The sequence below is a fragment of the Epinephelus fuscoguttatus genome, linkage group LG15, assembly GCF_011397635.1.
Source record: "Epinephelus fuscoguttatus linkage group LG15, E.fuscoguttatus.final_Chr_v1".
Lineage (NCBI taxonomy): Eukaryota > Metazoa > Chordata > Actinopteri > Perciformes > Serranidae > Epinephelus > Epinephelus fuscoguttatus.
In genome coordinates this window covers 29295946-29314078 of record NC_064766.1, presented here as the reverse complement: position 1 = coordinate 29314078, position 18133 = coordinate 29295946, and the positions used below count along the sequence as shown (strand labels likewise).

The 18133-nt window shown below is 42.3% G+C and overlaps 1 protein-coding gene across 1 annotated transcript in view; it reads right to left on the bottom strand.

Annotated features, from left to right (window-relative positions):
• Positions 1–440: 440 nt before the first annotated feature.
• The window catches only part of LOC125902149 (ephrin type-A receptor 4-like), a 38981-nt gene continuing 21288 nt past the window's right edge, over positions 441–18133 (bottom strand). Inside the window, exons 8-19 of the mRNA XM_049598303.1 lie at positions 13333–13457; positions 13028–13187; positions 12813–12924; positions 11967–12025; positions 11617–11730; positions 11313–11498; positions 11164–11225; positions 9053–9262; positions 8056–8232; positions 3747–3934; positions 3359–3544; positions 441–1431 (exon numbers count right to left, since the gene is read on the bottom strand). Of these exons, the coding sequence (XP_049454260.1) occupies positions 1314–1431; positions 3359–3544; positions 3747–3934; positions 8056–8232; positions 9053–9262; positions 11164–11225; positions 11313–11498; positions 11617–11730; positions 11967–12025; positions 12813–12924; positions 13028–13187; positions 13333–13457 (1697 nt within the window). The 3' untranslated portion in view covers positions 441–1313. The remainder of the gene's footprint in view (positions 1432–3358; positions 3545–3746; positions 3935–8055; positions 8233–9052; positions 9263–11163; positions 11226–11312; positions 11499–11616; positions 11731–11966; positions 12026–12812; positions 12925–13027; positions 13188–13332; positions 13458–18133) is intronic.

The window sequence follows — 18133 nt, the reverse complement described above, 5'->3', positions numbered from 1 at the left end:
GCCCAATTTAGCCTACAAAAAACATGATGCCACACAGACGCTCGTGGTGACAGCCCACTCTTAATTTTCTCTCCTTTTAATTCTCTCTTTCTCCTCTCAGCTTTCCTCTACTTCTCTTTCTTCTTCTTCTTCTTCTTCTTCTCTCTCTCTGTCCTCACACACACACACACACAAACCCAACGCTATGTGCGATGACACCAGAAGCATTTCAGCTGGGTGTTCTTCTGGAGTTGTTTTCCTTGTTACAGGCACCTCTGACTAAGTCTCAACTTCCACAGAGGACACGTTCTTCAGCCAAACTCAGAGATGATAAACACAAAGCGCTTCAGGCTTCATTTGATACGCTGTCTACGTGATAATATAAGCTGTACCTTAAACACATTATGATGCAAAAGTTGCGTTTAAACAAGATTAAAACCTACATGAATGGATGAGTTTGGGGATTTATTGCAATGCAATATATGGCAATCATTACAATATTTCCTCAGTGTTTCTATTTTACAATGTACAAACTAGATAAAAAAGACCATAAATAAACAAAATGCTTCATGTAGCTAATTCTTAGCATCAAACAAGAGACATGTACAATTGACACAGATGGATGACGTTCTACTCTAAATGTCTAATTCAACAGAAAATCATACAATTAAAAAGAAAAAAAAACAATTAAAAAACACAAGTGAATCATACAGTTTGTTAGTATGATCTTCCAGTATGAAACTAGTAAGAGCTCGTAATAATACATTCTGTCCGGCTCCTCCCGCTCTCCCGCTCTTTCTCTCTCTCGGGTAACTTTGCATATTCAGAATATTCAAAGATAGCTGACGTCTTGACAAGGGAGATTCCAGGTTGTGTGCATTCACGCATAGCACACACCACGCTCGCACACTCGCGCAGACATACGAGCAAAACACATTTTATTCAAGTCAAGCCCAAAGCAGCGAAAAGAAAAGTCAGAAGCCATTCTGCTTATGCACAGCCTTAACATGTCAGCCTTCACGAAACAGATAATAAAATAATGAAAAATAGAACTGGATAAGAGGATGAGGCTTCAGTCTAAGCTCTCCGTAGCTTAATGCTATCTGTGGCCACGTCCACGTCATGGTTTTTTTTTTTTTTTTTTTTTTTTTAGAAAACTCCACGGGATGGAAGTTCACAAAAGTGCTGCTTTTCTCTCTCTTCGTCTCGTCTCTCCACTTCGTACTTCTACTTTCCTCCGCTCCTTGTATTTCCACTGGTGAAAAGTCCCTCTAAAGTGCATGGATGAGGTAAATGAAATTCTTCTCAAAACTGGTTTGTATCCGTTCTCCGGCTCAGACTGGAACCATCGTATGTTGCATGTGCTGCATTTGAGACAACATTTCCTGCTGCACACTGGCAATTAGTATGTCCTGGTGTGATGGTGTGATTATTCCAAGTCTGTCCATCTCCCTGTGGGTGCAGAGAAAAAGATATATGTTCAGACGCAGAGCTTCAACATGCAGCACTCAAAGGATGAGGCTGCTTTCAGGTACACCTATATATTTCCCCTTACACATACATTAAGAGCTTTTTGGGGTTCAGTGTTTGCTTAAGAACATGTGAACCACCAACCTGACAATTAATAGTCAACCCTGTCTACCAATTAAGCTGTAACCATGTTATCAGCTTGTCTGTGGAGCCTGATAGAGTTTGTGCCTTTGTGCCACAGAGCTCCACAACACATAAAAGAGTAAAGCAACAAAGCAAAGTAACAAGACACCACATCCCGAGCATGCTCAGTGGTGTGGAAACGCAGCTGCAAAGCTGTTTTACATTAAATTTCATGGGCCCATTCATTGCAATAAATGAATACGTCCTCCACACATTTGAACAGTGAATTTTTATGTGTTTTTAATAGATTTTGGATGACAACAGAGTTCTGTGAATAAGCTATGTTCGACAATAGCACTTGGATAAATTCACTGTTGGTTTTAGAGTCTTCGGGGGAACTGTACATATAAAACAAAAAGATGAAACAACACTAGAGTTATCCTTTAATTAAAGGAGTATTTCACTGTTTGACAAAATAAAACCCCGCCAACATCAAACGGGGCAATTAGAGTACACCAACATTTTTGTGTAATTATACAGTACAAGTGCTGTGAGGCGTCCACTGACATCTTGACAAATTGTAAAGGTGTCTGTGAGCTTATTGGATCATCAAATACCGTCTACAACCTCCTCCCTCCGCACCTTTCTGACGTTAGAAACACAGCGCCTGTGTCTGGAAATGTCTGATATATTTTAAAAACTGGCAGTTTAACAAGCACCACAACTTATCTGATTTTTTCTTTAGTACAGGTACATTTACTCAAGTAATGATCTTAAGTACAATTTTGAGGTATGTGTATTTTACTTGAGCATTTCTGTCTTATGCTACTTTACACAGCTACTTTACTACGTTTCAGAGGCAAATATTTTATGTAATACTCCCTTATGCTACTTTTAGCAATACTACACATTACGCTACTAACGTGTTTGTTTGAGCATACCAAACCCTTAAAGGAGCTGCATGTGACATTCAGAGCATTAACACAGCAGTTAACAACTATTTGCAAGTGTAGTGGAGTCATGCTACCTCTGTGTGTGTTGTCCTCTTAGCTTCTCTGTACATTGTTGTTGTGAGTGTATCCCACTGGCTAACTCGTCGCTGCCACTCTGCACTGAGCTCATACGCAGTTACAGCTAATATCAGGATGGTATTGTCGTGTACGATTAGCACCCACCCCCCAGTTTCCTCCAAATTAACAATGCCACCTCTGTCGGCACTGTTGCTGTTGTTAGCACTATATATGGAGTTAGCACCGTTAGCTGCTAATCACCAGCTCAGCCACCTCCATGTTGAGAACCGTGTGCAGACAATTCCGCCCCACACTCTGAATCATAGATATGCTCTGAATCAGTGGTTCCCAGCTGGTGTGTCGTGGCCCAAAAGAGTGAATGGACCGCAAGTGACATTTTTACATACAGTGAATTTCCAGCACAAAGCTTTTATTTTGAAGTGCCGTTTTCTGCTATTGGGAGAGTGACTTACTGACAGCTACTTTACGGAGACAACAAACTAGCTCAAATCAAACCAAACAGTCACCCCGTGACTGGACCGGTTGGGAGCCACTGCTCTGAATGTCTTTTACTGCTCCTTTAAGAGTGCTGGATACAAAAATGACACGGCCACAGTTGTGTGCAAACATTTGTTTCTGCTCATTCTGACTGTAATACAATTGCTGTCTCTTGTTTTGACTTGAGCCTGATTGTTGCATAAAATGTGATTGTGTTTTTGGAGAAGAAATGTGCCGAGTAAATGCCAAAGTCCATTTTCACATGAAGGTGCACTTACTGCTGTGTGAGAGCCAGGAGGCTGTCGAGGCTGGTGTATCCTCCTGCTGCCAGAGTGTCTGTGTACCTCTCCAGCCCGATGGACCGCAGCCACTCGCACACCGACCACACAGGCACGCACACCTCCGGTAGGACTGACACACACACCTCTGAACCCACCCCTGACTCCAACACAGTGGCTGTGGGTCTGTAAGAACAGAGAGAGCGAGAGGAAGGAGGTGGTGTGAAATCACAATTGAAGGAGCATTGTGCTTGTTTGCATTATCATCTGGGTGAAAGCACGTAGGTGTGAGTATGAATATGCTGAATGAATATCAAATGGACATGTATGTATTCTGTGTCTTTGTCTGTGCTCTGTTATTGCCTGTATCTACATGTCCAGTACGCACCTCTCCCCTCCTGTCCGGCGCAGTGTCCCAGGGTTACGGATGAGTTTATCCAGCATGTTGAGTATCTGGCTGAAGGTGGGTCTCTCTGCTCGCTCCCTCTCCCAGCAGTCCAACATTAACTGGTGCAGCACCACAGGACAGTCCATAGGAGCAGGCAGACGGTAGCCCTCTTCTATCGCTTTAATCACCTGAAGGAAGCACGGAGGTGGAGGTGTTATCATTTTTATATCACACTGGATCCAATGGTAAGAAATTCCTGATACAGTAGAGACCGTTTCAGTGCTATTCTCTTGCTCAGGCAACAGCTTTGGTCCCTGTTTATTTCCTGCCAGCTACTGCATTAATAAACTTTCCAAAAGGAAGTACTCTTGGACCCTTTTAAAATGTTTATGTTTATTAGTTTGCGTTTCGTCTATGCACAGACAAACTGAAAACAGCTATCCAGTGCAAGTATCATACTGTTTATAGCGATGCTAGTAGGGCTGTTCCCGAATAGTTGACCAAACGTTAGTTGACCAGAAAGGTCATTAGTCGGCAAGATTTCAATTGGTCACTTAGTCGCAGAAAAAACAAACAAATGTGACACTCTATTAGGAGCTGCACCATGTCAAAAATAAATCAAAACCTATATGACTGGACCATGTGGGAATTTAATTTGAAAGGACAGACACAGGAAGTGTCCACGCTCAGCAGTCAGACAGGAGTCAGGTTAATCTCCAGGGCTGGTACCTGCGGTTATTCCACAGGCTAGTTAATAACACGTCGGGCAGGAAATCCAAAGTGTGGGATCATTTTGAGAAGGTGAAGGACGAACCCAAGGTGATATGTAAACTCATCTTCATTGGTCGACTACAAACATGACGTATCATCTGAAACATGGAAGTAGCTACATGCCCATTAGCCCACAGCGTCATTAACAGGCGGCTCGCTCAGTGTGTGACGTGCACTTGTAGATAAAATATAGGTCTATATTAATGAAGGTTCATTAGTACGGTTTTGTATTTCTCTGTAATGTAGCACAGTGTTAACAATGTTACTTGTTTTCTGCCTGAGCTTGTCGGTCTTGACTTACTTGTGAGTTGTAAAACAATGGCTTGTTTCCACCTCTGCTATATATTTATTGTCACTGTATATTGTGTTTGCAGTTAGTTTACAATAAATCAGTGTATGTTACTGTTCAGCACAGGAAATGCCAAACGAGTTCAATCAAGCTGCCACTGCCAGTTGAGTTTCCCAAAAAGAAAGCAAAACCTTTTGCTGAAGATTTATTGTGTTTCTGTTGTTTTCTAAGATCTTCCCAGAGCTGTCTCACCACCAACTGCAATTCATTTAAATTTTTTGCAGCTGCGAGCAGCTCCTCTATTTCCTTTGTACATTATACTGTGGGGACAATACTGTTCATCAGGGGTTTTCAAAGTCTGACATTGTGGGGCCCCCGCTCAGACAGAGCTGAGACAACTGCGCCTTTTGAGCATTAGTGCTGTCAAAAACAATAATACAGTGCAACATGAAAAGTTCATATTAATGGAATTTGTAACTCGCTTTGTCTTCCTCCTATCTGGGGGATAATTATGCTCTAAGTTTTGGACCAACTGTTCGGGGGCTCTGGGGAATGTAAACAGGAAGTATAATGTTGCCATGGAGTCTGTTAGCAGTGCCATTTTTTTCAGCTTATATTTTATTTTTGCATCACTGCCATATGCATGAGCTGTGTGTTGCAGTCTCTGTTGCAGTTCCAAATGCTGTCTGTGTTAATGAGCACGCCAAATCAGTCAGTTTTCTAACATGAGAATACTACATATCCAACTATGTCACAGTGTGTGGTATCATATCGAGTCACAGCGATGGAGTTGCACTAAAAATGAGGTTTAAAGATGCTGAGATAACGCAGGAATCAGTGTTTCACTACAACACATAAACTAGATAAAAAAAAACAGAAGAGCAGCTCAGCATGTGCTAATTTACTCTTTAAAAAAAAGAAAAAGTAAATAAGATGGATAAAGTGTCTAGAGAACGGCTCATCAGGAAAATTTTCTTAGGCTACAACTGTGCTGCAGATGAAATCAATCATGTCTGAAGATTTCCATATGCCAGACTGCCTCTTTGACCTACTCAAACTTAACAAGCTTTGATAGCAAAGTGATTGCAAATTTGCTCTGCAATAGGATTTTCGTCTCAGATCTCAGAAACTGTTCAGAACAACTAAATCACCCCTAAATGTATATATTGTGTGTGTGGGTGTGTGCCTGGCTGCAGGATAACACTAAGCAGCATTTTCTAGTCATTTCTTATTAAGGCTAAATATGTATACTCATTAAAATGTCCTGTGACTGAAGAACATAATCTTGGCTTGCTGCCCTCTCTGAGGATAATTTTAAGGCAAAATTTACAATTTTTTAAATGGTGCAGAGGTCAAAGACACTGGGTCAGTATTCAGTGCGTCACACAGACGGTTTATTTTCCTCCAGAAGTCCCTTCTTAAAATATCCGAAAGAAGTGCAGCCTTTTCCATTTATTTATCCTCTTAAATTGAGTTACTTTGAGTCCAATTTGTGGACCAAAGAGATGTAAAAGTTTAAATTGACTTTCTAACAGCACACAAATTATGTTTCAGGAAAAAGTTTTTTTGGATAGGGACCTTGACAAGAAACGTGGGTCAGTGAGTGAGATGAATGTTATTTTAATACTTTTGGCCATCTTCCCTTCAATTTAAGATAACACTGTACACACTAACTTCATTGCTTAAATCTGATAGACAGAAGCCCCTTTTACACTGCCTGCTCAAGATGGGAATGTTGCGCCGTTACTCCGACTTGCCGTTCTGTTTAAAAAGTATGAACACAGAATGGGGGGGCAGAGTTGTTTTACCATTAATCCACCAGCAGAATCAATGGGATTTCATTTGTGAAATATGAGCAGAACAAATTTGTGACTCAACTACTCACAGAAGGAAATTTACATGTATGTCGGCATTCATCCACATGTTAGTAGCTCCTGTCTTTTAGTAGGTACTAACAAAATCTACCCCTGCCTCTGACGGCTCGTAGTGCTAGTGTAAATAAGAAATCATTATTAGAAATGACAGTTTTATTTCGTATTGTGCCTTTGAAACATTAGAAATGATTACAAATACTATAACACATTTAGTTAAATTAGTTGGCATTTAGCAGATTTAAGCTTCAGAATAGGGTTCTAAAAGTAGGTTTTTAGTACCAAGGTTTTTCATGTGCAAATCTACTCACAGATTTACAAACATTTCATGATTGAGACCTAATATTTGTGTAAAAGGGACAGCCAGCAGGATGGGAGCCCAGGGTGTGGCACTCTGATGACATGTTATGTGTGGGAAACACTACCGGGAGATCTGAAAAGCAGCTAATAGCAGTTAGCAGCAAACTCAAAGAAGATGAACAGTGACCAAAAAGGTCCACAAGTTGGGAAGACAATGAGGTCCAGGAGCTCCTCACCCTCTGAGCAGAGGGCAAGACCAACTGCCAGTTAATACGGACAGTACTTGTTATAATAAATGCATTGTTACTGTTAAGGAAGCGCAGCCCCACATGCATGGTATATATCACACAGGAGGCTGATGCTGTTGTGTCACACATCAAGCTTCTCTTGATTCTGGAGCGGTGGCATGATGGCGCTGTTTGGTTCTGTGTAAAAATGAAGGGTCTTTGTTGCTGCATTATTGAGGACTCTCTTCATCGCAATCACTTCACAACAGAGTGCATGGGCGGAGGCAACCACATGAGCAATCACACACACAGCTTATAAGTAAATCCCCACTTTGACCATATTATATAAAACCACTCATTTGGAAATGAAAATGAAGGTGAATCTTCAAGTCATTACTCAAACCATAAACATTCATTAGATCTTAAAGAGCCACTTCCTGGTTCAACTTTGACCTGCTGTACCTGCCGTACTTGTATACAAACACAGTTTAACCCAGCAACTGAAAATCCTGTGAAGTCATTTTTGTTTTCACTTCCAAATTACTGTTTAAGATTCCCCAGAAGTGAGAAATACAGCTAACGAGTAAAGTGTGATTAGCAACCGGATCCATGGCCAAAACTATGAAAACAAGATCCAGGCTGCAAGAAAAAAAAGGTCTTTGAAATCTGAGAGTAATCCATATTCTGGAGCTAAATCATCTATTCATTGAATTCATTATATAATTATAATGGAGGTGATACAGCATTTTGATTTGACATTTACCTTTAAATATGCAAAGGCTTTCAGGAATGAGCTCGCTCTTTTGTCTCTGAGGCAACTCACAGGTTAGATGATATATATAATTACTCACATCCTGGTTGTTCATGTCCCAGTAGGGTCTTTCTCCGTATGAAACCACCTCCCACATGACGATGCCATAACTCCACACATCACTGGCGGTGGTGAACTTCCTGTAGGATATGGCTTCTGGGGCCGTCCATCTGATGGGGATCTTCCCTCCAGGGGAAAGATAAGTCCCAGTGGCCTCCTAAAAGAGCAATGACATGTTATTTTCACCATTGATTTTTTTCTTTTTGCTTAATTGATTGCCTTATTGATTGATTTATCTGAACAAATGGAGAAAACATTTTAATTTCTTAAAGTTTAGCTCAACTTTTACTCTTTGATTGATGTCTATCATTCGTCAATCGCAGTGACACTCAACTTGCAGCCCACGGGCCAGATGTGCCAGGACGCCCGCCAACCATTTATTCATTCAAAATAAAAATAAATTGTTTCACGCTGGGAATTTATTTTGTAAACTGAATATAAATAAGGTGCCAGAGTGCATAAAAAGCATGAAAACAGAGCTTGTTTATCAACCAAAGTGCCAGGGTAAGATCCCCTGGACCCCCCGACAGAAGCTGGGCTGAGCCACAAATGTCCTCAAATCCTGGAAACACTCTTGTGTACACTTGACCTGTGCGGGGCTGCTGAGACTGGATTTGCCTCTTGGCAAAGATGAGCCAAAACAGATAATGTCAAAAAGTTGAAAACAGGCAACTAATTTATTATATATACTGATAAATATTATTGTTTGTTTATTAACTGGCCCCCGGCCTCCTGACACTCAGCAAAAGTGGCTCCTCGGCAAAGCAAGTTGCACATTCCCAGTCTACAGTCTATAATAAATATGTTTTTTAAAGGCAGCTGTTAACAATAAAAGTGTATATAAAAAGGCTGTCAGTGTTTAATTTAAGTGAAGAACAATAATGACTTTGGAATCAGGAGACAAACAAACAGCAGACTGTATGTATATGTTCACATCCAGTATGTGTGTGCATGTGTTCTTTCTGTGTGTGTCTTACCCGTGTGGTATATGCAGCCTCTGGGTCGTCCTCCAGAACCCGACTCAGGCCAAAGTCAGACACTTTACACACCAGGTTGCTGTTGACCAGGATGTTTCGAGCTGCCAGGTCTCGGTGAACGTAGCTCATTTCTGACAGGTACTTCATCCCTGAGGCGATGCCACGCAGCATGCCGACCAGCTGGATCACTGTGAACTGGCCGTCGTGTTTCTGAAACATCAAAATGATGGAGACAGGAGTGCAGGTTAACATGGGCACCGGCAACTTAAATGCAAATATTTTCTAATGTCTTCACTCCTCTGTTACAGTAAACTAAATATCGTTGGGTTGTGGACAAAACAAGACATTTAAGGAGGTCACTTTGGGCTATGGGAAACACTCATTGATATGTTTAAACCATTTTCTGACATTTTACAGAGCAAACAACTGATAAATAAATTGAGCAAATATTCAACAGATTATCTGTGACTTGATACATTAACATGTCAGTTACAACAGCGTAATAAAATAATAAAACTGCTTGTAAACACACATTTTTACAGCCTTAAGGATTAATTCATCTATTGATTATCATTCCAGTCCAGTGTCGTCTTTTTGAGTCTTGTATAGAGTCCATTTTCCCATGTTCTCTCTAGCTGTGCTTCTTGTAGTCTCAGTATGTGTCAATTTAAGACACAGTTGTTAGCCATTGGTCCTTCGTTGGTGGTGTGTCTTTACCACAGATAGCTTTCTTGCTTGCTGCTTGCAATACTTTGATGAAACTAGTCCATACACATCGGTAGCTTTGTCACCTTCTACCTATGCAAACCCTCAATGCCTATGTGCAGTTTCACATAGATTGACCACGTCAGTGAGTAGAAAAACGTGGGACAGACAGAATGACTGACTGACAGAATTACACACTGACAGTTTCCATGATTATGTACAGCATACCATACCATGACTTAGTCATACCAAAAATTAGAAAAAAACAAACATTGGGCCACAGGGGGAGCCACAGCGATCAGTCGCATTTTAGCCATTTTTCAGCATTTTTCTGTTGTTATAGCGCCACCCAGTTGCCAATTAGAGTTAAATTTCTCCAGTCACCTTGAGGCATCCTGTTCTACATATGTACCAAGTTTAGTAAAAATCGATTTGGCGGTTAGGCCTAGGTAAGAAATGAGCTCTGTAGTGCCCCCATTTTGTTTGATGGGGTCAATAATGGAGGGGTCCCCTCAGATTATGTGTGGTCATATGCCTATAAAGTTGCGTGGTGATGGGTGAAACCCTTGAGATGTTATACACCTTTATGTGATGAGCCACGCCCTCCACAATATTCATTGCCTTATAGAAGCTCAGTTTTAGTAAGTTTTCCAACTTTTGCCAAGAGGGAACTTCAGATATTGATCCCTAGATTATGTTCACCGAGTTTCATGCAGATCGGTCAAACTTCCTAGGAAGAGATCGATTTGAAGTGTTTTTCAAAAAATTCAAAATGCGGAAAATCTTTATAACTGGAAGTTATGGGTTCTTGAGGCAAATCTGTTCCTCATGAGGAGAGGCATCTCTTTGCAAAGTTTCATGTCTCTACGACATACGGGCCATGAGATATGCCCATTCAAAGTTTGCAACGGTTGCTATAGCGCCCCCCTTTGGCCAGTTGATGTAATATTGTTCATTCACATCTTCCCATGACTCTCTACCCCTGTGCCAAATTTCACATGTATTGACCAAGTCAGTGAGGAGAAAAACGTGGATATCTGTCACTAGCAATAACATTTTCTTCAGAGATAAAGCACTACTGTTAGATTCCTCATATCCTAACATGTGCTCAAACTCTTCACATACCATTTCCCAAAATACAGTTATTTTTGGACATTGCCAAAAACACGAGAGTGGTCTACATCAAAAGACCCACTCTCGCCAACATCTCTGGCAGCTATGGAGATGCTTACTTTTCAGTTTTTGGTGTAATAAAGAAACGAATCAGATTCTTCCATGAGAATTCCCTCCCGGTTTGCTAATTAGTGGCTGAACGGTTTATCTTACACAGATTTGATGCATTTTCAGTGCACTGGAAGAATGCTAGATATGTTTTTGTAGGGTAGAGCAGTATCAAATGCGTTTACCCGGAGAAAAGCATCCAGAGATCCATTCTCCATGTATTCTGTGATGATCATCAGTGGCTTACCTAGACAGGAAAAGAGTTAAAGATATATTAAAGCATGCACAAAACCCAAACACTTCTACTACATCTAAGAGTCTTTCATCAACTTACATCTCGTCACGACGCCCTCGAGCCTGATGATGTTCGGATGGTCAAACTGCCCCATGATGGAGGCCTCGGACAGGAAGTCCCTCCTCTGTTTGTCCGAGTATCCCGCCTTCAGACTCTTGATGGCAACATAGATCTCCCTCTTTCCCTGAGCACGCAGCCGACCACTGCACACCTCCCCAAACTCTCCTACACACACAAAGAGCAAACAGCAGTGTCAGCGCCAAGTAAGCATGTGTGTGTGGGTTTGTGTATGTGTGTGTGTGTGTGTGTGTGTGTGTGTGCGAGGCTCTAACGCCAGGCTTACCCATGCCAATAACCCTCTCAATGTGAATACTGCTAACATCAATCTCCTTGGCAAACTCATGGATGGCCTGATCAGGGTCTTCGTAGGTGAACGGGTCCACGTAGATTTTAACTCCTGCCATAAAGGAGAGGCAGGAGAGGAGAGGAAACGAGGGAGGAAGAGGAGGGATGCAGAGGAGGGTGAGAAATATGAGTTGTATAACTGCTGCATATGTTATGTAAATGTCTTTGGCAGTATGTGTGTAAGATATGTGCAGGTGGATCTAGGAGGAGAGAAGGAAAAAGAGCATCCATCTGTCTCTCTGTTCTTTTTTTTTTTTACAGTACAATATATGTGCGCGTGTGAAGTACCTGGGTTAAGATGTTTCTCCTCCTCTGAGTCCTGCTTTGTTTTACTGTACTTGCTCCTCCTGATGAGACACATGGAGTGATTGACATTAACACACAGACGCAGAAAAGACATGTCAGAGCATTTATTCTTTTCCCTTTTCACAATTATGTTTGGTAATTCTTACAGTTAAGAGCATTATGAGTCACATTGTTTTCAACTTTGTGTATTTTTTTCCCAACAGCGCTGTGCATTCATCGGGTTTTTCAGGATATGCCGCGAGAGAAAGCGATGACAATGAGAACAGAGAGCAACGGGCTGCAGGAAAGACACAGAGCGAGTAGATGAAAGCGTTTAAAGGAGAGAGGGAGGAGGGGCGCCGCCTCAGGTAGCGCAAGATAAAAGGTGTTTTCCATTAAACAAAGAAACTGTCAAAAACACCTTTGTGGGTGAGCAGGTGTGTGTGAGTGTGTGTGTGTTTGTGGGCACTTGGGCATGCTTGTGTTTGTGTGTGTGTGCGCGCACGCCAACGGAAGCTGACACACAAGCTGTGCTGCTGAAGAGACAGTAATGACAAGTCAGGGACAAAGGGATTATCACTGTCTCCACTCTAATCCCCTTTAAAAGCTTCAGGTAACACACACACATTATTTAGCCACACAATAGCAAGGGAGTTGTGTGTGTTGTGTGTGTTGTCTGTGTGCATTCTGGCAGATTGGTCAAAAGCAGTAGTTAAGGAAGAGGCAGCATTCATATTGACGTCAGGGATGCACTGATGGGAAACTTCTATCCAAGCTAACAAGCCCATAGGTGTGCATGCCAGGTCTGTATGGATGCCTATATGTGTGTGTGTGTGTGTGTGTGTGTACCTGCGGCTAATGATGAAGACAGCTGCAGATATCAGCAGTAAAATTCCGACCCCGCTGACAGACAGCAGCAGGAAGGCTGAGTTAACTCCTTCTCCAATCAGAGGGAAGGGATCTAACAGGGAAGGACACAAAGGTCACCAACAGGAAGTTGTAAACTCTGCCACAGTAAACTTTAACACATCCTCTAAAAGTCCTGCACAATGTCGTCAGAGTACCTGAATTGGTGGCGAATTCAAAAGGGGCGCTGAACTCTCCGTATCCGGCAGCTGTGCGAGCACGCACATGGAACACGTACACAGTGAGGGGGTTGAGACCCGTGACATCCACGCTCCGAGAGAAGGTCCTCATTATGCGGTAGGACCTCTCTTTCTGATCCTGATTAGACGGGACAAAAAGAGGGGGCTTCTTTTCAATGGCTGACTGCTAATCCATCGTCACCATCAGTGAAATACAAACAGCGTGCCAACGTATTGGCATTCCAGACAGCCGCCTGAGCTGCATTAACCTGCGGGCGCCTCACCTTTTCATAGAACTTGACCTCGTATTCTAGGATGACCCCATTGGGTCGATCCGGCTGTTGCCACGACAACGACAAACTGTGCCTGGTGACGTCGGTGGCTAAGATGGACGACACTGGAGAGGGAGCTGGGAGGAGAGAAAGATGGGAAGAGATTAGTCAGTGACAATAATATAACTTACTGTATATAGAGTGACGCAGGAGTGAGTCCTAAAACCCAGAAATGAATTAGCACTCCTGGTTCCCTTGTCTTGAAGTCAATGGGTTTTTGGTTAGATGCAAAAGGTCAGTAGTGTCCAGTGTGTAGGATTTAGGGGGATATCTTGGCAGATGTGGAATATAATATAGTATGTTTTCTTTAGTGTGTAATCACCTGAAAATAAGAGTCGTTGTGTTTTGTTTACCTTAGAATGTGCTGTTTATGGATAAACCAAACACTGGCTCTAGATAGACCCTTTTACTGTTAGTAAACAGTATGACGCTTTTTGGTGGGCGAGGCTAAGCTGCAAGTTCAGTTGACCTGTTTTAGACAGTGGAGGAAGATGATGCGAGCGCTGCATTCAGAGATACTCAATCCAATTTTCGTACCCATACCCTCAGAACTGCAGAGCGCCAAGCGGAGTGAATGTGTGATTAACTTAAGCATTTGGTAATTCATGTAGAAATGTAACGCTCCGCTGCTTTGATCAACAGGGCTCTCATTTTAGTTTACGAACGCACCATGTCAGGTCACTCACTCTCCAGGACCGCGAGTGTTACTTGAATAAGTAAACACTGACTAACGGGACCAGACTGGCCGACACATATGCTTTCACTCAGTGGATGGATGATGTCACAGGAAGCTTTGTGGTTGATAACTCTGCCAATCTTACGAAGGAGGACGACACTTTAACGGTTTCCTCCAGATTGTTTTTCCATCGAAGCTAATGTTACCTAATGCGCTAAAAAGTTAGCATTATGGAGAAACCCAATATTCCTCTTATTAGCTCCCCAGTTTCTGATGAGGTGGACATGATAACCTCTAATACAGCTACTGCCACTCATCCCTACAACAGTAAATAGTTTTCCCTAACCTGATATGAAATGTGTGCTGCACATGTGAGCATTTTTGACAATCACCTCCGTCCAGTCCTTTCATCATATCGCATTTAACAATAGTTGTCTTAGTTTTTGTTGACGGGCAGTGGTGGCTGGTATGCGATAAAATTTAAGTTTTGAGCCATGACTCCTTCTATTCTGGCTCCCAATAATACAACAAGACCACATTTTAAGACTCCTGTGTAGTCTACAGCCCTGTGGTGGCAAGTCGTTTTTTGCCTCCAGGCAATAAACAAACATCATTGTGACGTAGGTCCTAAAAGGGTCTACAGGGCCATTTGGGTTTTCACATCACCATAGTAAGCAGCCCCTCTGTGACAAAAGAGTCAGAAAAACACTGATTTTTGTTAAATGTGAAATTACATTATTCAGGGTTTTTACCAGTTTAAATCACCAGCTCAGTTTGTTTTGAAGAGAAGGAAGCCTCGGCGGCTGGTTCAGCTCAAGGTAAAAACCTCCTGAATGACTAGATCAGAAATAAGGTCAGCACACTTTAAATTGTCAGAGATAAAAGGTAAGCACACATTCGAAGGTGCTGGGTGAGTGACTGTCTGCAACATGCCTGACAGCGTTGGGGACCCACTGAACTGTAACGTGAAACTGCTTTATTCAGTGTTGTTTTAACTGGTTTAAATCACTGCCCAGAGGAAAATGTTGCTGCTCCACCCCAGGAGACATACGTAACAAAGACTAAACCAGCAGGAGTTCCTTTGCTGCGCTCAAAGGCTTCTCGGAGGTTTCTCGACTCTAGATAAAACACACAGAGTTGAGACTTGAATTTGGTCAAATTTTATTTTGGATCTTACTGTAATCTTTAAGTTGATTATTTCAGACAAATAAACTTTACTACAGTGAGAGGGGAAATAGAGCAGTTTAATAAGGTCTTAAATTAGGATCAGGCTGAGACAAAAGGATGGCTATTTCTCAGGAGATTAATTTAAGAAGAATGAGAAAATGGTCAAAATCTCATTGATTTTATAAAAAGCCCAGTTACATCTAAAAGAAATAGGCTGGAAAAAGAAATGGTCCTTTCCTCAGGGTGGGTCCGTTTGTTTCAGAGAGGAGGAGACCTCTGTGACTAAATGGGCTGCAGGTAAAAACTTCCTGAACACTGACGGAATCCTCACCAGAGAAGTTTCAGCTGGTTGCAATCTGCAGTCTTCACTGCTAGATGCCATTAAATCCCCCTAAATCTTCCACACTGCTCCTTAGAGAGACTTTCACATTTTGTTCTACGACATTAAATCCTTCAGTAAATACCCCACTCATGAATTTCGAAGCCTTTATGTGTCTTAAAAAAGGCGGCTGGTATCGAGGGGCTAAATGAGACTCTTAAGCGTCATCAGGCGCTGTGATGACGACTTTGAAGTCGTGCAATCGGGGTGCCTAACGTTATCTTTTTACTTCTGCTGATTGCATTTACGCAAAAGATAAAACTGGTGTTCACTTTTATGTTTGTGAAAATTATCTTACTTAAGTATCATAAATTTCTGTCAAGGAAACCAGGGCAACAGTAACTTTCAGGTTGGCCTACAAATAAATGTTATCCCTGCAGCACTCTTTTGTACGAGGCTGCCAATAACATAACATCTGTAACAGTTTCACAGGCCTGAATACAGCTCCAAAGGTATGTATGGTTCCTGTTTGTCAACAATCCCATTGACCCAGTGCACCTGAGAACTGACCTAAATCTCATTCCTTCCTATTCCGCTGAGACAAGCCTCATTCTCCGCTCTCTCTCCTCTTACATCCCTCCATTTTCCCTCCCTTTATGGTGTTTGTCCTCCTTTATGGTTGTTCACATGATATCGGGCCATATGGTGGTGCAGGTTGGACTTGAAAAATCCCAGACAGCTCTCACGCTGTGCACACACAAGCTAAGTTATTTCCCTGGGGCACTTGGAACTAAGCAGGTGTGCCGTTTTCTAAATGCCAGCGTAAAGACTTAAAGAAATGACAGTTGAGATGTAACAGCATGCAAAAAAAAAAAAAAAAAAAGGAAAAAGCAAAGAAAAAAACACACGCACTGAAAACTAATGGAGAGCATGTGTGAGGAGCGCCGCACACCAGCTGACACCTTCACAACTAAAATGAAACACGCCATAAAATCTGGGTGATTTTTCACACACTTCCATGGTCAAGAGCAGACACAAGGAGAGCCCCCCCCCCTCCCTTCCTCCCTCCTCTCTTAGATAAACTAATGTTATGTGTCAACTAATTTGCTATGTGCTGTTGTCATTTACTTTCCCCTCGTAACTACTTTCCCCTCAACACGCTCTGGGTATTTGTATTTAAATCAGTGATTTACATTTCCCAGAATGCTTTTTGACATCCTCTTGAGAACAACCCTATAATTAATTCAGCTGTTGTTAGGTGTAGGAGGACAGAGTAATAACTATGGCAACGATGACAGTGATAGTAAGAGCAAGAGTTTCCAGTTGAGAGAAAGCAAGAAAACTGTCTTGTAGCTTCATTAGTGTTGATGCTGATGTTAGTGGAGAGGCTGGAATCTATTATGGACATGTTCAACACCAATTTTCTTCCATTAAACTCAGTTGTAGCATTATGTAAACATACACATACACACATACAGCCCGATGTGATCTCACGTGGGCCGGACAAGTAAAACCATTGCGTAATGTCATATAAATAAAGACACCTCCAAATTTTGCCCTTTCTTTTAGTAAAAAGAACATTCTGAAATTGCTCATCCATTTATGAAAGAGATGAAGACCAGCCTGAGATATCTTATCTTATCTTTTCCATACATTTTCACACCTGTGTAGTAATGCTGGCGTCACTACATCAAACTAAAGTAGAAGCTATTGAGGAAGCAGGTTAAGTTTTCTCCCACCTTACAAACCACGTATAAATCAAAGGTTTTGGCAGTGCCTTAGCAATAGGGTGCCTCCAATATTGTTTTAGGACTTAAATCTAAAGCTGAAAACACCCCAGCACCCTTGGACGCACGTCAAGTGCCGCCCCCAGCACACACTGAACATGTCGCTCTGCAGCTCGTCAACAGACGACCACGTAAAGTTATTACTAATTTTACTGAAAGATCTGTACTTCCTCCACCTCTGCATTAGCTTAAAATCATGTGTGGACACCCAATAATTAAGGTTAATTTCTCACCTGAAGAGCCGATCTCAGGGGCTCTGACTCGCCAGGCAGTAACTTTCAGCTGCTGTCTTTATTATGACAGGATTATGGATCTTTAGCCCCTTTTACACTGCCAGATTTTCGGCGAATGTTGGGCCGTTTTGCCGGCAAGCTGCGAGCATTTAGACACACAGAGCCGGATTGGCGAGTTGATCCGAGGTGCCCAATTTTCCGCCTCGTAGGGTAGACATATTGGCGGAACCTTTTTGGTTTAAAAAGACAGAGGCAGCCTTCCGCCACGGGAGGGGCTGTTGATGACTTGTGGGAGGAGCTGTTGATGACGCAGCACGTGCGAGCCACTGGCGGTGGACTAACAAGAAACAGCTGATAGCAGGAATTAGCAGCTAGTAGCAAGAGGGAAACGCAAACCTGACAGATACTGTAAAGATGAGCAACTGGGGAGACAAGGAATTGCGCGCCCTCCTTGCCCTCGCAAACAAAGAGGCCAATCAGATGACGAGAGAATTGCCGAAGGACTGAGCAGCCGCGGCTTTCCTCAGAGTACTTCACTGTTTACGTCACACGCTGAGCTACATGTCTTGTT